This window comes from Lampetra planeri, chromosome 5 (genome assembly GCF_965212315.1).
Source record: "Lampetra planeri chromosome 5, kcLamPlan1.2.h2, whole genome shotgun sequence".
Lineage (NCBI taxonomy): Eukaryota > Metazoa > Chordata > Hyperoartia > Petromyzontiformes > Petromyzontidae > Lampetra > Lampetra planeri.
In genome coordinates, this window is record NC_136111.1 from 18,520,898 (window position 1) to 18,541,561 (window position 20,664).

General features: G+C 53.5%; 1 protein-coding gene across 1 annotated transcript; it reads right to left on the reverse strand.

The window, feature by feature from the left end:
• Positions 1-6,693: 6,693 nt before the first annotated feature.
• SYT17 (synaptotagmin 17) lies at positions 6,694-20,406 on the reverse strand. Its single transcript, XM_078593962.1, has 6 exons — positions 20,162-20,406; positions 19,854-20,029; positions 17,658-18,511; positions 15,079-15,199; positions 12,117-12,272; positions 6,694-6,890 (listed from the first exon to the last, which is right to left on the reverse strand). Exons 1-6 carry the CDS (start codon positions 20,404-20,406, stop codon positions 6,694-6,696), a joined length of 1,749 nt encoding a protein of 582 aa, XP_078450088.1.
• Between the last annotated feature and the right edge of the window lie 258 nt (positions 20,407-20,664).

The window sequence follows — 20,664 nt, forward strand, 5'->3', positions numbered from 1 at the left end:
AAACTCCGCCTCTTCACGTTCGGTGTTCATGGCCGACCCCCTTTGCGGGTACGAGCGTCCTACTTGTTGTTTTTGTTGTTGTTTTTGGCATGTTGGGTGCGACACGGCGAGCAAGCAGGTGACAGCGGCGTTCTCACAAATGGCTCGACGTGAATCGTCGACACCGTGAGACATTGATCGGAACAAAAGCAGACGACGAAGATCACATCATCAAGGTCGCGTTGCGCAACATCGCTCGTTTCCACAGGTCGGTTCGTCGTACAGGCGACACGTTTCGTATGTTTGTCGTGTTCGAATGTTTTCTTCACGTCGATTGAGAAAATCAATATTTCTATGTATAATTACTCGAATGTCACTACGTGCGCGCGTTTGCGGTTATGAATGTAAGCGACGCGGAAGGGATATTCAAGGCGACGAGTTCCGGGGGGACCATTTCGGGGGGGGGGGGGGCAGGGGGGGGGCTGCTTGACCCGAGGGTTCAGAGTGGACGCTGACAGACCGTCCCGACAACGTCTCCCGTCATCGTCGTGAGTAGCGATGCCAGATCGTCGGGCATGCAATGATTCGCCCGCCAGCCGACGCAGAAAATTGTCACGATCGTGGTTGACTTGAGACTCCAATCTTCACTCCTTGCCTCGCTTGCGGTCTCGTTCGTTGTTGTCATTCTGTCTCGTTCCCTTGCGTTAAGCCTAGCATGTCTCAATTAGCAGTATACTTTGCATATGATTTGCATACATCAGAAAATGATCGACTTTTGCTTTTGCAGGCACGATTCGATTTCGCGAACTGCATGCCATCGGCGTTAAAAAGCAATCAATTGCGGACGTGTCGATTATTATTATTATTGAGTCGTTACGTGCCTAATTAAAAATGCGTAGAAAGTTATACCCTTTGCTCCCTTTAAGCGTAACAACACTAACAACGGCGCACAGAACGAAAGACGTCAAAGTACTTTGACAACGCAGAACAGAACACGTCGTGTGGACATATTAGAGGCATATAAGCTTGCGCAGGAATTAAAAATAGCTGCTCGCAAACGACACTTGTCCCGAAGTGAGCGTCCCCCGGAGCTTTGGAAGGGCAAGGGTTGAAACTCAACAATCTCCTGAGATATGGGGCGGTCAGGAGATGGTCAGTACAGCAGGCGTGGCTTGCTGACCTGTCTGTACGGAGTCTAAAAAATTGAAATATTTCCCCTTGAATTGGGTGGTGAGTTTTTTTTATTTATTCCAGGTACAGTAACACCCCGGTGGGTTTACGTTCCCTGAAATGTGCGATGACGAATCTCGAAACGGCGTCAAATCGCAACGACTTACGGGGGGTGGGGGGGGGGGCAGTAGGGGAGGTGGTGGTGGAGGCGAAGGATGAGGCGACGGATAAACGAGAAGGGACGAGGCGATGCCATCAGCGTTGGGGTCGTTGTGGGCGCAGATCGGCGACGCACGTGTTTGCCAAACGACGTGAAAGATGGGGGGGGGGGGGGGAGACACGTAAACATCGGGGTGTCACTGTACACTCTGATTTCCTCCAAACACGGGAGTGGAACATTGCTGAACGCGTCGGCTGCGCAAGCCTCACGGATGCTCTTGCCCCGGCTGTATATTTTTTGGTCACCCCAACCCCTTTAGCTGTGGGCCTACGTTCATGTGTACAACAACAACAAAAACGAATTAAAAAAATATTTAAAAAAAGGCATTTGGTCAAACACCCTAATGTAGCAGGACCCTCTTGAAAAATAAAAATCTGTTTTGAGACTCGGCGAGGCTTTTCTGGGTGTGTAAATGACATTATTATCATCATCAGAGGAGGAGGTTACGGGAGGTCAGAGGCTGTTAGGGGGCTTGCGTGGCTCATGCGCACGCGAAGCCCCCCCCCCCCTCCTCCCCGTGACATTGCAAACCCGTATGACTCCACAAAAAGAAAAACCACACATTGGACTTGGCGTAAATCGGCACGTCGTTCCTGCCCCCCCCCCTGCTGCCCCCGGCTCCCCCGTAGCGCCGACAAAACACCGACGCGAGTGAGCGAGCGACCACGTCCATTTGAAGCAACGCGAATTAAACAAAAATAAAGGTGCGTTACCGTAACCGTCACTCGTCATAAACGATGCATATGAACGAAGTATATTCAAGTATAAGCACCGCAATGTGTGTGTGTGTGTGAGAACGTAACGTAAAGATTGCTTGTGTAATAGTTTAATGCACAATATTTAGCAACGCTGAAATAAACTCTCTCGCGCGCGCGCGCGCGTGGCACGGACGCTGAGCGACGACGAGCCGCCGCTTCATCCCCCGTCAAAGTGAACGCCCTTCGTGATGCACCCCGCTTCCCGTCCGATCTCGGAAGCCACAGCGAAGCGGGGGGGGGGGGTTTGAACCCCGCTAAGTACTCGGACGGGAGACCGCCCGGCTCGGCTGGCTGGGGCTGCCCCTTGCCTGCGGACGCCGGGGTGGGTTTTTTTTTGGGAGGGGGGCGGGATTGTGTTGCGCGGTGGGCCAGGAGATGGCAGTGATAACGCACTGGATTCGTGACTCCGTCTGTGCGGAGCTGAACTCCGGTTTCCTCTCACGCGGAATTTGTCCCGCAACTGGTCCTGCAACTGGTCCCGCAACTGGTCCCGCAACTGGCGCCGCAAGGCAGGCAAGGGGCCTCTTTAAAATATAAAGAAAAATTATTGAGACTCTGCGAAGGTGTTCTTGGGGTAAGTGACACGGGTTCGCTTCGATGTTTAAAAAGCGTGCGATTTGAATCGCGGGTATCCCTCGATTTGCGAACGTTTAGGTGTTTACGACGTTTCGCGTTCACGGCATTTGGCAAATTACGGACACTCCCCCTCACCCCCCCCCCCCCCCCGATTGATGGCATCGAATTGTTCCTCGCGAAAGAAGCTTCGCTCTGGCCGCGCGCCGCGAGATCGTCAAACGCGGCGAAGCCAACGCAGAAGGCGGCGTCAACATTACCTCTCAAGACAATGCATCAATGCAACAATGCAGCAGCAGGTCTTTTGGCGAGTGCCCTGAAAAGGTCAATCATTTTTGTTTGAAATTTAAATCTTTTAAATTATTTTATTCGTTTTAATAGCCATGTCATCTATTATTTTTGTCTTGTGGAAAGTGATATCGGTGTATATTTGCACCGTGCCGATCGGAGGTAGTAGGGTTTTCTTTTAAACGGATGGGAATAGCAATTCCGATTAACGAAAATGTCGTTTTTACGCATGCTCTTTGAAGAACGCATCCCTTTCATAAATCGAGGGATACCTGTATTTATGTCGAGAATGTGGGCGAAAGGAAGACAATCCAAACAGCAGCTCTTCTCTCGTCGCTATTCGGTGGCGAGATGTTAACTACCTCGCCTGGTTTACAGGAGGTCGTGGGTTCGATCCCGACCCTGACGCCTGCTGCTATATATTTGGAGTTTGCGTGTGTCTCTCTACCCGTGGTCACGTGGATTTTTCTCCGGGTCCTCCGGTTTTTCCCTCCACATTTAGAATCAACAACTACGCGTTCAGAGTAGATGTCCGCTATACATTTCCCCGTGACGATAAGCCACTTCGTAGAGCCATCATTTGTGATCGCCAGGCCGACCCTCTGACGCCTGCTGAGTTATACAGCTCAGTGGGCCTTATTTGGTAAAATTAAAATAAAATCTTTCAAATACTGACCTAGACTATGTGTCCCAGGCTGTCCAACACGAGTTTTGAAGCTTTGGTAATTAAAAGAAAACATTTCAGGTCATGGCCAGGCATAAGACTCTAGTGACATCACCAACGTGACGCGTCAGAGTATTGGGCCGCTCTCTTCCATTCAGAAGAGAATTGCCAAAGAGACGCGTAGCACGCAAACCCCTCTCACAGTAGATGTGTCTCATCCAATACCGAACCCTCGTCTCATCCGGTTAACCCTGGTGTCATCTGATACAGATCCCTCGATTCATCTGATACAGAACTGTCGCCCGGTTCATATTATTGGTTCTTTCGGTAAAGTCACGTAGAAGGGAAATAATAAAATAATATTTATATAAAACAATAACAATTCTCACGACGTTTCGACTGCAACACACGCACAATCATCATCAGGTGTGAAATCCACAGCAAGAAAATTTCAAATTTTCTTGAAACGTCGTGAGAATTTTTATTGTCTTATATTTTTATTATTGTATTATTTCCCTTCTACGTGACTTTGCCGAAAGAACCAAGAATATGAATCCCTGCAGTCACGAAAGCTTTAAATCTTAATCTCGCCCGGTTGTTTTAACTGCTCACAGAGCACAGGCGAATGCCGCCCGTGTTATAATTCTTATTATTATTAATGATCATTATTACGAAATCCTAATGAGGCAGCATGCTTTGCGAAATAGACACGGTCGACTCGTACACGCAACTCCTTATCGACTAACGATCGACTAAACGATGAATCACAGTTTGCAGCTCTGAACCAAATGGGACGGCGTCACCGAGGCGGTGTGCCGTCAACGAAATTACAATCAGCCATCATGAAGTAATTGCTTAAAGATATATTAATATATATATGTATTTTAAAATATTTTTTTCGCGCAAAGTAACTGCTCGGGATAAGGGGAGACGTCCGCGGGTTGGTTCGCGAAAACGTTACGCCGCGCGTCATTGCTGCCCCCCTCGTCATCATCGTCATCATCATCCTCCTCATCATCATCATCCTCGTCAATCGTCGTCACCGAACTCAGCAACGGTCGTACCGTTGCCGCGTTTTTAGAAAGTACCGATTTGTTTGATAATTGTTTTTTTACCCTTTTATCTGGCAACAAAACTGACACCTTTTTTTTAATTAGGAGTCATGTTTGCATATACCACAATACCTGCAGTCGTAATGCAAACATGACTCCTTGTAAAAAAAAGGTGTCAGTTTGCCAGATAAAAGGGTAAAAAAACAATTATCATATTTTTTACTGGCAAATGATGTTCCAATGGTACCGATGTGTTTGTTTGTTTTGTATTGCTTAACGTGTTGCATATCGCCGTTTGCTTTCTCGTTGCGGTGACGTCGTCTTGCGTTGCGCGCATGAACCCCGCGCGTTGCACGTATTGGTCCCCCGCGCGAGGGCGCCGTGTGAAATGTGGTTTTACGCGCGCAGGCGGGCAGCACAGGCGGGCAGCACGTGGGACGCAGCACAGGCGGGCAGCACGTGGGACGCAGCACAGATGCGCGACACAGGAGCAGAGTACACAGGTGTGCGGCACATGGGACGCAGCACATAGTGCGCGCTGCAGGTGATTATGGCACTTTGCTTTGCTGCGCTCTGAATTCGTTTCGCCGAATTGAGTTTTAGTTACATCATGGGACCTCCTTTGCCAATACCAAAAAATACTAATAGGGGTTTTCCCCTTTTTTCTGGCAACAAAACTGACACCTTTTGCAAGGAATCATGTTTACATGAACCACAATACTTGTAGTATATGTTGGTACTGGCAAAGAAGGTCCCATGATGTGGCTGCTCACCCCGAGCTCTCATTACTCTGGTAGTGCGTTGTCTTGAACTGTGCGCCTTTTGGCGTCATCTGGTCGAACACCATATGAGACTAGGCTCTAAAGAAAGCTGTCTCTGGTGTGGACCAATCAGTTTCAAGGACAATGCATACATTATCAGAGTATTGTTTTTTGTTTGCATTTGACTGCAAGTATTGTGGTCAATGTAAACATGATTCCTTGCAAAAGGTGTCAGTTTTGTTGCCAGAAAAAAGGTGGAAAACCCCTATTAGTATGAGTTTTAGTTGTTTTTTTCCCCCAGGTCTCCTGGCCTCAATAGATTCTTCCACGTTTTCAAACAAAGGTCGTTTCGTCTCTCCAGTAGCGAGTTTCCGCGAGCCTCGTAACTCGCACTGGAAACCCGAGTGAGCATCCCAGCAGCGCGTTTCTGTGTATTTGTCAACTGAACTCGGGCTGAGAATTCAGGCCGCGGAGAGAAATTATTTGGGCCCGATGTCGCCTCCACGTGCCGGCCTGCGCTGTGTCCGCGATGCCCTGCAGATACGCAGTGCGATGTGTCCTGTGTAGTCACAGGTATGCCGCGTCACCGCAGGTGTGATGCGTCACCGGAGGTGCACTCTACCACACGTGTGTGAGTGTGTGTGCCTTCCTACAGGTGTGCCGTGTATCACCACCCATGTGGTCACAGGTGTGCTGCGTCACAGCCGCGCTATTAAAACACGCTCATGGACACGTGGGTATGTGGCGTACGGTACGCGTGCTTTAGTGAACTGAAGGGCGTGCGCTATGCAGGCGTGCGGGGTGTTCACCTGTAGTTGTTCGTGTGCGTGTGTTTGCCCACCTCCCCTTAAGTAGCTACCTGTGTGCGTGCTCGTCTGCTGTATTCAGTCGCAGGTGTGCGCGCGTGCGAGGTGCCTTACAGGTGCGTCGTATGGGTTCGTCTCCTGCAGCTCCTCCACCACCACTCAATCACCACTCCACCACCACTCCACCACTACCACCACACCATCACCACCACCACCCCACCAACCCACTACCACCAGCCCACCACCACCACCATCCCACCACCACCCCACCACCATCACCACCCCACCCCACCACCACCCCACCACCACACCACCACCCCACCACCATCACCACCACCACCCCACCACCACCCCACCACCACCCCACCACCACCACCACCACAACTACCACACACCACAGGTAGAGGAGCCGGCGTCGCGCGTCAGGTGACCGCGAGCGAGGCCGGCGAGACGCGGTCGCAGGCCCCGCGGGAGCGCAGGCTGTGCCACTGCGCCACGGGCGTGCGTGGCGAGGCCATGGCGCGGCGCCAGTGCGTGAGCTCGGGGGCGCCGCTGGGGAAGCGGCCCAGGACGACGCGTCCGATGAGCTCGCTGCTGGTCCGCGCGCTCCGGCCGAACACTGCGCGATGACACGCGTACATACATACAACATACATGCATACATGTATACATCCTACATACATCCTACATACATACACACACCATACATACAACATACATACATACACCATACATACATACATCCTACATACATACACCATACATACATACATCCTACATACATACACCATACATACATACACCATTCATACATGCACCATACATACATACACCATACATACATACACCATACATACATGTATACATCCTACATACATCCTACATACATACACACACCATACATACAATATACATACATACAGCATAGTAGAATACATACATATAACATACATACACCATACATACATCCTACATGCATACATACAACATACATACATACACCATACATACACACACCATACATACATACACCATACATACATACACCATACATACATACATTCATCCTACATACATACACACACCATACATACATACATACACCATACATACATACATACACCATACATACACCATACATACAAACACCATACATACATCTACGCGTGCATACATACACTCACACATACAGCGCATACATACATACATACAAGCATACAACGCGCGCAGCCGTACGCGTGAGGACGGGCGATGAAGTACGACTCGTCTACGAGCGCCATCGGAGGGAAACAACAGCAAACACAACAGGTGACGTCTCGCGCGCCGCTCTACTCTATTGCAGTTGTGCAAGGGGCTCCCTCCCCCCCCACCCTGTGTGGCGATGAGCGAGAGACAACGACCGCCCTCTAGTGGTGACATCGGGGAGGGAGGGGGGGGGCGGTGGTCTCGGGTCTCACGCGCTTTTACGTAACGCGATTTTTGAAGCAGCGCGCTCGATTGATTCACGCCTCGGACCTTTTTGCCGGGATCAGAGTATTGCAAAATAAGAGTAGGTTTTTAGCCTTTGCTGGCAATACAATACTTTGATATTGGGGAAAAGGGTCCCGTGTTGTAGCTGCTCGCGCCGAGCTATAAATGATCTGATAGTTGCATTGTAGCTGTGCTGTTCGTCTTTTGGCGTTATCTGGTCTGACACTGGCGAGAGAAGGCCATGAAGAAAGCCGTCTCTGATTGTAGGCCAATCAAAGACAGTGCGTATATTAATTATAATTGATGATGATTGCTTGTGTTGCAGTCGAAACGTCGTGAGAAATTTGTGTTGTTTTATATTAATATTATTTTATTATTTCCCTTCTACGTGACTTTACCGAAAGAACCAAGAATATGAATCCCTGCAGTCACGAAAGCTTTAAATCTAAATTTAGTGCGTATACTATCAGAGCCGCGTGTTGTTTTCATGATCACCACAAGTTTGCGTGGTTAATACAGACTTGATCCCTCGCAAAAAGGTTTCTATTTGGTGTTTGAACATCTTAACACAACTGCTTTATTGCCAGAAAGGGTCAAAGCTCTCCTTATTTCTTCATAATTTACGCTTTTCGTTGTTGTGCGTGCACGCGCGCACTATTGTTGAGATGACGCGCTGCAGTGCATTGGCTTGCGGTGTACGGAACGCGCTGGGATCTGATCGTTAGTCGGAGTCGCGATGATGCCTGCGGTGTAGCAGCAGCAGCACCAGTCAACATCTCCCTTCTCGCTCGCCATTTATAAGATCTTGTCCGCGTGAACTTTGTCTCGTCTCGATTCTGTTTAATCGACGCGATGTTGAGTTACTCGCCGCTTTTCAAGGCCACAACCCCCTGCGTAAAACGAGGGCTAGCTGTGATGTGCATGCCGCGTACACACCCATGCGAGGCTCAAACACGCGGACAAACAATCCCAGTTTATGAGAATAGGTTTACCACTTTTCACAGGGTGACACGCAGGGTGACACGCAAGGTGGCGCGCAGGGTGACACACAGACTGACACACGGGGTGACACACAGGGTGACACGCAGAGTGGCATGCAGGGTGACACACAGAGTGACAAACAGAGTGACACGCAGAGTGACGCGCAGAGTGACACACAGTGACACACAGTGACACACAAAGTGACACGCAGAGTGACACACACAGTGACACACAGAGTGACACACCGAGTGACACACAGGGTGAAACACAGAGTGACACAGAGTAACACACAGAGTAACACACAGGGTGACACGCAGAGTGACACACAGAGTGACACACAAAGTGACACGCAGAGTGACACGCATGGTGACACGCAGGGTGACACATAGAGGGACACAGAGTGACACACAGAGTAACACACAGAGTGACACACAGAGTGACACACAGGGTGACACACAGGGTGACACACAGGGTGACACACAGAGTGACACAAGGTGACGCGTGCGTGTAGGCGAGCCGGGCGGTTCCGTGACGAGCGTGACAGTAAGTGCACGGTAAATAAAATGCTCGCTCGGGCGGGTGAACGGCGGCTCAATACCGGGAGGCGCGCGCCCGGCCCCAAAGTGAGATTAATGCGCGCGCGGGGAAAATCCAGCGCAGAGGAGCCCCATAAATTACCAGGCTCGTGCACCCCTCGGCGCTGCTCAGCGGTGGGAGGGGGCGGCTCGCGGTCGTGAACGTCTCCGGGATGCAATCTTAACCGGGGCTTGAACCGAGACCGTCACCAATCCGGGGTCGATAAGATGAGCGTTGGCTTTGTGGTGGACGTTGACAGCGGTCGTCGCAAGGAGAGACTCACACCCGCCCCCCACCCACCCACCCACCACCCCCGCCATAGGAATGTAGAATTTACACCAAGACTAAAAACTATTTTGTATTTTACCAGGTAAGGGCCCACTGAGCTATGTAGCTATTTTATCAGAAGCGGTCTGGCGATCACAAATGATAGCTCTACGAAGTGGCTTATCGTCACGTGGAAATATATAGCAGACAAATACTGTAAAACGCGCGATGTTGATTCTAAATGTGGAGGTGGAAATCGGAGGACCCGGAGAAAAATCCACGCGACCACGGGGAGAGAGAGAGAGAGAGACACGCAAACTCCAAATATACAGCAGGCATCGGCGGTGGGGAGTTAACCCACGACCTCCTGTAGACCAGGCGAGGTAGTTAACATCTCCTATCCACTGTGGCGGGGCATGAGTACCACTTCAATGCTCACTTGAGCAGGAATTCACTGCGACTTGTGTGTGTGCGTGTGGCGAGTGCAGTTGTTACAAGCGGGGATTCCTTTCGGGCAAGTCTGTCTCTGTCGGCGACCCGAGAGAACAGTGCCGCACACGGGCAACGCCGGATCCAGCAACCACCTCTCTCGCTTTGGCTACGAGTCGCGTATCAATCAACCGACTCTGGCGCAGTCTGCCAGCGACCAGAGAAAAAATATCCGGCGAGATGTTCATCTGGGTTTTTGCGCTCCGAGCTAGAATCCCAGTGACCTGGATTTCAACCCCTGGTCGTCGACACACGCCGTCGGTGGCCGGTAATATTCGCAACGTGTCCTGGGCCTCTCCCCGGTCAACTCAGCCACATGCGAGCGAAGCGGGATGGCGCGCCAGCAATCAGCGCTGGCGAGACAGCGGTGGCCCCGGCTGTGGTGGCGCTGGTCACACTCCCCCCACTCGTGCGCCCCGCCAGACCTAATAGGTGCTCGCTAACAGCTGTTGCAGCTCAGCTCCATCAGGCTAAATGAGGCTGGGTCTATGGCTCTGCGTGAGTGTGTCCACTGGTTTATAGCTTGATTAATGGTTCCATTCCTGTGAGATGCAGTCGTTTTATGGCGCGCGTGCAAACACACGCACACGCGCGCAGATGCACACACGTAGACGCATAAACACAACGCATGCGGACGTACAGACCAAGCGCCGGAGCCAAGAATTTGCCCGAGCCGTAGAGCCCCAGCCATCTTAGGGGTCAACCTAATCCAAATCCAAACGCTGGTGCTCGCCACAGCCTCCTAACCCAACGCTGAACTCAAATCTCAATGATATCCTTCTCATTAACCCTGGCTTGAACGTGAACTGGGATACCGAACCCCTTCCTGTTACCCGTAGCACTAACCCTTATCATTAATTCTATCTTGAACACTAACGCAAGTCCTAACCCAGGTCTTATCCCTAACCCCGGGGGGGTCGGCAAACACAATGACAAGAAGATCCGGTTTTTTTTTCGTTTAGAATTCGGTAAAATAAAATAAAACCTCAATATATATCGAGCGCCGCAATATGCGACGTGGTGAATACGAGACGGTGAGTCCTGAATGAACAACGTCACGGAGCGGCGGTCCTGGCAGAGAGTCGCACGCGGATCCAGAACCACGGGTTGCTAACCCCTGGCCTAGCCCCAATGCCAACTCCGGCTTTAACCCCGACCCAAACCCTGAAAGCCCAGCCTTAATCCCCCACGCTAACCCTGGCGCCATCTCTTTTGGCGCCACGGTGGTGAGATGTTAACTGCCTCTTGTATACAGGAGGTCGTGGGTTCAATCCCGACCCTGACGCCTGTTGTATATTTGGAGTTTGCGGTGTCTCTCTCTCTCCTGGTGGTGCTGTGGATTTTTTTTCCCGGGTCCTCCGGATTTCCCCCTCCGCATTTAGAATCAACATCACGCGTTTAGAGTATATGGCCGCTGCTGTAAATGTCCACGTGTTGATGATGATGATGAGCCACTTTGTTGAGCTCTAATCACGTGTGGCCAGGTAGCTTCTGAAAAAGAGCTCGTACATTGCTCAGTGGGCAGAGGTCGCAAACGGGTTTTGATTCCTTACCCGTACCCGGCCGCACCAGGGTCGCAAACGGGTACCCGTATCCGTACCCGGCCGTACCCGTACCCTATCGGGTACCTGATTGTGACCTCTGGGATGAAGCCATGTTGCAGGCGCGGGTGGGTTGATTCTAGGAACTTGAATTGTGAGAAGAGACAAGACGTTGGGAAATGAGTGACAAACGGTGACTCACCAGTGACTCACGGCCTACCCGTACCCGGCCGCACCAGGGTTGCAAACGGGTACCCGTACCCGGGTATCGGGTACGGGTAGCCGGGTATCGATTACCCGGTTGCGACCTCTGTCAGTGGGCCTTAGCTGGTAAAACAAAACAAAACACTGGTTGAGTTTTAGTTCAACCCCCTCCCGGTCCTTCCTCTCGCGCCAAGTGGTCCACGGCCGTGGGTCCGGGGACCGGTGGTCGGGGGTCGGAGGTACCAGGGGCCGTTGGCCAGGGTCCGGGTATCTGGGGATCTGGTGGCCTCGCGCGACCGGGCGGCGACTGGACTCACCGGTGAGCACGAGGCTGACGTCGTCCAGCAGGTCGGGGGTGACGTGGAAGCTGAATGACTCGTTGTAGAAGGGGTCGACGGTGCCGTGGATGCACGCCGTGCGCTTGCTCTTCACCACCTTGAGTGCGTGCACCAGCTGCACCCTCGCAAACGGGTCTGGCCACCGTGTGTTGGGGGGGGGGGGGGCAGAAATCGCATTGATTTTTTTCGTCGCAAAAGTGAGCGGTAGGCGCAGACGCCTGCAAAAGCCGCAGCGGTCCTCGACTTGTTTGTCGTGGCATTCAAAATTTCTCCTGCACGGTGTCCATGCCACAGTCTGGGCTCCCCACCCCCCGCCCCTCCCGTGGGAAGGCTTTTCCAGGGGGACCGCGACCCACCGCTTGAGAACCACTGCCGTCAAACACAAATTGGCCGGCAACTAAAACGAAACTTTCCATTAAAAGGAGGAGTCACTTGCTCCAGCCTAATCGGCGTTAGTGTGGTGGGTGGGCGCCTCGGGTGAATGCAATGGGCCCCTGCCCCCTGTCCATTTTGCACCTACCTCCCCCCCCCCCTTGTCTTCGTAGTCTGGCGCCTGGGCACCTCTAAGCCACGCGCCTCAGTGCAGTTGCACCGCCTGCACTCTCGAGAGCCACCCCAGTGCCTGTGCTCGTACACAGCTGTTAACAACCTCGCCCAGGTATGCAGGAGGTTGTGGGTTCGATCCCGACCCTGACTCCTGTATATTTTGAGTTTGCGTGTCTCTCTCCCCGTGGTCGTGTAGATATTTCTCGAGCTCCTCCGGGTTTTCCCTCCACATTTAGAATCAACATCGCGCATTTTCGAGTATTTGGCTGCTATAAATTTCCGATGTTAAGCCACTTCGTTTGGGCTATAATTTGTGACAGGTCGCTTCTGAAGAAGTGCTACACAACTCAGTGGGCCTAACCTGCTAAAATAGAAAAAATAGGATCTGTAGTTTATTGGGTTGGTGTTCTCGGATAGTGGTTAGAGAGAGAGAGACAGAGAGAGTTCACTCCCTCCGGCAACCTCAACAACTTCCTCCGACAAACGTCATCAATCGGACATGCACACAGGACAGATGCCCCTTCAGGATGAGCTGAGCAGCACAAATGGTCCTTGGGTGGCATCAGAGGTCAGGCACCTTCCACCGAGATAATAAACCAGGCCGGTGGCTCAGCGGTGGAGCGAGTGGCTCGCAGAGCCACCGCGTGGCATCGAGAGCGCCAAATCAAATTGAGGGACACAAATAAGCCACGCAAAGACGAAGGTCTCCCGGGTGGCCCTAGCGGACTGTTGGGGCAAGTGCTGTGATCGAGGGGCACCTACGAAAGCCGGCACGGCACACGAGGGGTGTTGGGTGGTCGCCACCACGCCCGGTCGTCTTTGTCTCCCCCGCGTGGCGATGTTTACTGCACACCGCACCGGGTACTCATTTGAGTCAACCTAAGGGAGGCCCGGGACCGGTTCAAATAATTATCACTATTTACTGGGGTCGCTAGGTTGGTAGTGCAGCGCGCTAACTGCTGCACTACCGATCCACAAAGACAAAGATCCCCCATATAGCCTGAACAGACTGTTGGGGCAAGTGTTGTTAGCGAGTAGCACCTATGAAGGCCGGCACGGCACACGAGGGGGTGGGTGGCCAGTACCACGCCCGGCCGCCTTTGTCTCTCTAGTGACAATGCTTACACACCGCACCAGGTACTCATTTGATGCCGAGACGACTTAGGGGAGGCCCAGGACCGGTTCAGACAATCGTCACCGGTGTTGTTGGCCGTGAGCGGTGAATCGAACTCGGGTCCGCCGGGTTCGTAACAGCGGCATCACCGCTCCCCACGCACACGAGCACACACACGAGCACACACTCGGACCACACAGGCGCACAAACACAATCTCGGTCTTCAAATAGAATCTGCGCCATTTACGACGTTCGGGACCAGATTACGGCTGGACTTTTTTTTTGCTTGTTGCTAAACCCTGATTGAATGAAACGCGTGGGAGTCAAGAGAAGGGTTACGGTCATCCTTCAGAGTACAAGGGTGTCTCGGGGGAAAAAGGGTAAAACAAGGATGTAAGATATATAGAAATGATGAAGTTAGGAAACACGGAACGGACGCAGGGAAAAAAACGAGGGCGTGTTTTATAATTGGGAGAATGCGGTAGTTGCGGGGGAAGCGGTCTTCCAGAAGGTGATTATGCTGTGAGAAATACGTTTGTTGACGTTTGTTTAAACTCGGTGAGAACTCAAAGTCGGGCAGCATGAGTCTCGTCCGCACGAGTGACCTGCGTCACCAACAAAAATGACAAAAGCCAAACAACTAAAATGAACTTACACCTCGAAGAAAACATGGAAATCATCAAACGTCTTCCGGAAGTTTTGACCGATCAACTAGATTACAACGTACCTTTCGGTAACACAATGATCGCATGGTAACTCAATTGTCTCGTTCAGATTAAAACGATTTAAACGACGCAAACTCTTAATATATCTTTTTACTCGGTAAGGCCCACGGAGCAACATGGCTCTTTTTCAGAAGCGACTTGGCTATCATTAATGATAGCTCAACGAAGTGGCTTATCACGCGGAAATGTGTAGCAGCCAAATCCTTCTCACGCACGTTCGTTCTAAATATGGAGGGAAAAACCGGAGGACTCGGAGACAAATCCACGCGACCACGGGGGGAGAGAAAAACACAAACCCCAAATACAGCAGCAGGCGTCAGGGTCAGGGTCGAACCCACAACCTCCTGTATACCAGGCGAGGTAGTTAACATCTCTCTCGTGCCCACATCAAAAAACAATTGGGTGGTAAGACACAACGCGCCCCAGACCTCTGCTTTAAAATCCAGGGCAAACAACTGCGTCCTAATCCAGGGAGGATGGCAAGAATACGGTCAGTTAGTACGGCAAGAGTCGTTCTGTGGTGGAGAGCCGAGGGCACCAGGGCCCAGTGTCGAACCTGAACCCTGCGCCATGTCGGTCTGCAGGAGCTGCTTGGCCCTGACGATCTCGACGTTGAGTCGCCCGGCGCTGGGGAGGTAGTTGAGGGACACTAGCAGCTCGCCGAGCTCCACCTCGCTCTGCAATCAAAGACAAAGACAAAGATCCCCCAGCCACCCCTCAACAGACTGCCGGGGCAAAGCGCTGTTAGCGAGCAGCAGTGCACGTGGAGGCCACCGGTACCGTGGCCTCAAATCGTTGCACCTGATGACAGTGACGTTGCTAGGATATTTTGCGCCCGGGGACGAACTATAAAATTGGCGCCACCCCCCCCCCCCCCCGTTTAATCACATACCAAAATGTAATTACATGACATGCAGGCCGTGTGTGGCGGGATATATAAACTTTTAGGTTGAGGTGTAGATTTGTGCAGTAGTTTCAGGCTGCCGCGCCCGCCGCAATAAGTTATAATGTAACGTTGTAAGCCTCATTTTGGCGCCCCTTTACCTTGGCGCCAGGGGACACATGTACCCCCCTGCCCCCCCCCCTAGCTACGCCTCTGCCTGATGAGTTGATGAGTTAATGATGACGTCACCCTGCTGCTGCTGCTGCTCTATTTAAGACCGGGAGCCAGAGCAGAGCCTCACCATTCTGGCGAATTGCCCGATGATGCTGGATGCAATTACCAGCGAAACGTCGTGCTACTCAAAAATTGTAAATGTTGTGGTTTCACGCTTCAACACACCGGTGGGCTAAAGCAGTGAACTATTTGTCTTTTGTCAACGTGACACTTTTTTACTGATTGGCCGTGTCGGGTGGTGGAGGGTTACGACACATTTATAAATAACGCGATCTAAACCCAAAAACGGTGATTATGAATTAATAATATTGGTCGCGAAAGCCTCACACGTGTTAAACCGCACACGAAGGGGTTTGGTGGCCAGCACCGCACTCTGCCGCCTTCTGTCTCCCCAGCAGCGATGTTCACCGCACACCGCACCGGGTGACTTATTTGAGGCTGAGTCGACCTAGGGGAGGCCCAGGACCGGTTCAGATAATTTATAATCATCACCGGTGATAGCCATGAGCGGGAATCGAACTCGGGTCACTGGGTTCGTAGCGCAGCGCGCTAAACCGCTACGCTACCGCTCCCCACTCTGCGGTCCCACACACACGCATCATCTTCATCATCATCGTCGTCGTCATCAGACCTTGTCCACCCAGCGTTGGACAAAAAGGCCTCCCCAAACCATCACAGTCTCGAACGGTCCTATGCTACAAATAATGATAATTTACATTTTCAAGGCGGCAGATTTCATCCGTAGATGGCACCAAAGCGCCACCGCCGTTGTATGGAAAGCCAGGAAACGAGCAGGACCTGCAGGGTGAACGGCCAGATATAGGCAGGGGTGTAATGAAGGCCAATTTCAAGAGGTGAGTTTGAAATATAAATCTAACGACTCCGTCTTATCAGCAAGGGCAAAGCGTCGTTCCATAGTCTGGGGGCTGCACAGCGCCGGGCGAAATCGCGATCACCCCCAGGCACGGAGCCCTTGAGCTCGGAGTGCTTCGAAGAAGGCGATCCCAAGATCTGCGGCACCTCGTCAATGTTGCGGGGCCAACCCATCGAGTGCATTGTAGGTCAACAGCAGGGTCTCATAGCGCGGGCCCCGACGGGCTGTTTGACCATACTTCACCACGCCGGTCAGCGCGGCTCGGTGAAAGCGGGGCGCGCGGACGTGGAAGCGTAGAAGTACGGTACAGCGATCTAATTTATATTTAGACAGAGCGCCTTCTGTGACTCAAAGTACTCGGGAAACTCGATGGAGAATATAAACGTGGATCAGTTCCTGCAACAATGCGTCAAGCGCCCCCTCCATCTCTGCGCTGGATGTGCTCTCTGCTCGTGTCTCCTTCCCTTGACTGCCACTCTGCGATTAGTCTCGACCACCGGCCAGCGTTCCTTCGAGCGACGTGTCCTGCCCAAGCGCCACATTTAGGTTGATTAGCAATCAGGATTGAACCTCGCCTGGTATGCAGGATGTCGTGGGTTCGAAACTGACCCTGACGCCTGCTGTATATTTTGAGTTTGCGTGTCTCTCTCCACGTGGTCGAGTGGATTTTTCTCCGGGTCGTCCGGTTTTTCCCTCCACGTTTAGAATCGGCATCATGGCGTTGAGAATATTTGGCTGCTATAAATTGCCACGTGATGAGCCACTTCGTTGAGCTATCATTTGTGATAGCCAGGTCGCTTCTGACAAAGAACTATACAGCTCAGTGAGGCCTTACCTCGTAAAGTAAAATAAAAAATAGTTTCGTTTTATAAATGTGTCGTTAAACCCGCCACCACCCGACACAGCCAATTAGCAAGGTTTGTCACGCACAACAAAACGTTGCCCATTAGTCACTCCCTCAGCACAAAGACACACGCACACACCGATGTGTGCGTGCTGGTGGAGGGTGTAAACCCACAAACATCTGACAATCCGGGTACTTTCGTGATGTGTTTCAGCGAAGGTGATTACAAGCGCCCCACCCCGATCGGGCAGATTTAACCGCAGGGGGATTTGTTGGGCCTCCGCGGAGAGGTGCGCGCACCTGCGAGCTGGGCACGATGGGCTTCCACCAGTGGCCCCCCTTGACCAGGTCCACCTCGGCGAGTGGCATGGCCACCTTGCCGACGACGCGGTGGCGCGACAGCTTGTCAAAGTCGAGCACGGTGAGCGCCAGCGTGCGCCGCTGCGCCTCGACGAAGGGCAGCTCGAAGGAGTAGCGCTCCTCGAACAGCGGGTCCTGCGTCTTGCGGCGGACGCCCGTCTGCCGCGAGTTCTTCTGGTCGGGCAGCAGGCAGAGCTTCACGTACGGGTTGGAGTGCGGCGGCGGCGGCGAATCGCGGCGGCGCAGCGAGGTGACGCCCGCGACGGCGCCCGCGACCCCGACGCCGTCGCCGGGGCCGTCGCCGGGGCCGTGGCGCGTGCGGGTCGAGGGGCGCGGCAGCTCGCGCGCCTCGATGACGCGCACCAGCAGGCGGCCGTGCGGCAGGTCGTACTGCGCACTGAAGTGCAGCGCTCCCAGCCGGTAGCGCGACAGGACCTCCTCGTCGGTCAGCGAGTCCGCGTCGCTGCCGGCGCCGCCGCCGCCGCCGCCGGCGCCCGAGTCGGCGCGGTAGAGGCGCGGCTCGATGTTGCTCGGCCGCTCGGCGTGGCGGACGGAGCCGCGGGTGTCGCGCCGCCGCGACGACGAGCTCGTCGTCGTCGGCGAAGGGGGCGGCGCCGCCACCACGCGCTGCGTGGGCCGCCCGGCCTCGGTGCGGCCGGGCACCGGGCGGGGCCACGGGTCGGGCGGCAGCGGCGCCGCGGTGACGCGGGGCCACTGGTCGAGCGGCGCCGAGGTGACGCGCGGCCCCGGGCTGTCCGGCGCCGAGGAGCTGGAGCGGCGGTACGAGTCCAGGCCTGGCGAACGACGTTGGCGGCGATGGACGCGATGGGGGGGGGGAGGCGATGGAGGTGCGCGATTAGCGTGGGTGATGGTGGGAGATGATGGGGGAGGTTATGGGGGAGGTGATGGGGGAGGTGATGGGAGAGGTTATGGGGTGGTTAATGAGATGGGTGACCGGCGGGCGACGGGGTGGTTGGTTTACGGAAGCGATGGGGGGTGAGTGATGGAACGGGGCGATGCGAGGACAACATCCGATTTTCAACGCTCACTGCAAGCAGCGGAACGTCACCCCCGTAGGAGCGAACGTACCCAGAAATCAACTCCAGTTTAAAGGGCAGGTGGCTAAAAACAGCATTTGGAACCAGGACCTAGGATCCCACCCTTGCCAGGTCAGCCCCCCGCAGAGCTTGATTTCTCATAGAATATGTTCCATTGCCCCACCCCCACCCTCCACCTTCCCTACCAACCCCAACCGGTGGCTACTCGCCACGGGGGTCACAACTTTTCAATCGAGGCCATCGCTCGCCATCACAGCGAGCCGCTCTTTCCATCGGCCCCAACGCTTCTCGCCGTCGGTCTCGTTAAATACGCGCGTGGTCCGCACAACGCGTGGCGCGCTGGTCAGTACACTGACGGGAGAGGAGCCAGTGGCGGTGGTCCAGGGGAGAGAGAGAGAGAGCACACGCACCGCACCAGAACACAGCACCAGAATGCAACGTTTCAGGTTTGCCCAGAATAATTCGCAAATCGAGGTTTGTCTAAGTTGTTTTGGATGAGATCGCGTAAATATAAATGCGCCGTTAAAATCCACCGCCAGCCGACGCAGCCAATCAGAAAGGGCGCCACGGTGGCGAGATGCTAACTACCTTGCCTGGTATGCAGGAGGTCGTGGGTTTGATCCCGACCCTGACGCTTGTTGTATATTTGGAGTTTGCGTGTCTCTCTCTCTCTCCGTGGTCACGTGGATTTTTCTCCGGGTCCTCCGATTTTTCCCTCCACATTTAGATTATTGACATTATTTTGGCTGTTATAAATTTCCACTTGACAAGCCATTTTGTTGAGCTAGGTCGCTCAGTGGGCCTTACCTGGTAAAATAAAAAAAAATTGTGAAGTTAGCTGGTTTGCCATGTGAACGAAACGTGCCGATCGGCACACTGCCTGCGTGTCGATTACAACCAGCTTCATCGGGCAGATCTGCCGAAGTTGTGAACAAGGTTCTTCCTGTTTCCAGTCTTGAGCTTGAGCAAGGCGGACGAAAGCCGCCGTGTTGAGGTTATGGATGTCGAAATTCTTTCCGGGATATATTTTGACATCTACGGGGGGCGGGGTGCGGTGGGGTGGGGTGCCAGATCTTACCGGAGACCCTGCGGCTAGCGAGGCTGTATGAGGAGGGCACTCGCGACGACGCCGACGACGACGACGACGTCGACAGCGACGTTGTCCTGGCGGGGCTGTCCCTGGCAGCAGCCGCCGGGGGGTGAGCGTGCGCCGACATGACCATGGCCTCCGCGTCGCCATCGCGCTCCTCCAGCCTGCGACGAGAGCGCGCGCAGAGACACGGAGCGAGAGGGCGCGTCAAAGTGGATGTGCCAGTGTTTGTTGGGTACACTCTGTGAATGCGCTCCACTCAGCAGGAGGCTCTGGTGGCTCCGTGTGGGACTCACAGCCAGGGCGGAGTAGGCGCGGGGAAGGGGCCCAGGATCTGCACCTCCTCCTGGTCGTGGCTCGGCTCCAGGCAGGCGCACAGCGCTGCCCAGCAGCGGCTCCAGCAGCGGCTCCAGCAGCGGCTCCAGGACTGGGGGCAGCTCCAGCGGTACCGGAGAAGCTCGGCCACGCGAGAAGACACACCCTGCGAGCGCACGTGTGCGGGTGTGCGCGCGTGCGAGCATGTGTGGGGAGCGGTTAGCATGGTGCGCTACTCGTTTTTATTTTTTATTTTACCAGGTGAGGCCCACTGAGTTCTACGTAGCTCTTTTTCAGAAGCGACCTGGTCACAAATGATGGCTCGAGGAAGTGGCTTATCATCGTGTGGAAATGTATATCAGCCAAGTACTCTGAACGCGTGATGTGGATTCTAAATGTGGAGGGAAAAACCGGAGGATCCCCGAGAAAAAAGTCCACGTGACCACGACGAGAAAGACACGCAAACTCCAAATATACAGCAGCA

Bases quoted from the DNA above. Each gene is read 5' to 3' on its own strand.
- SYT17 (XM_078593962.1), bottom strand. From the start codon at position 20,406: ATGCTAACCGCTCCCCACACATGCTCGCACGCGCGCACACCCGCACAC. The intron at 20,030-20,161 runs GTGAGTCCCACA...CTCTCGTCGCAG, and splicing joins GCGCCTACTCCGCCCTGGCT to GCTGGAGGAGCGCGATGGCG. The intron at 18,512-19,853 runs GTAAGATCTGGC...GTCGTTCGCCAG, and splicing joins CGCTAGCCGCAGGGTCTCCG to GCCTGGACTCGTACCGCCGC.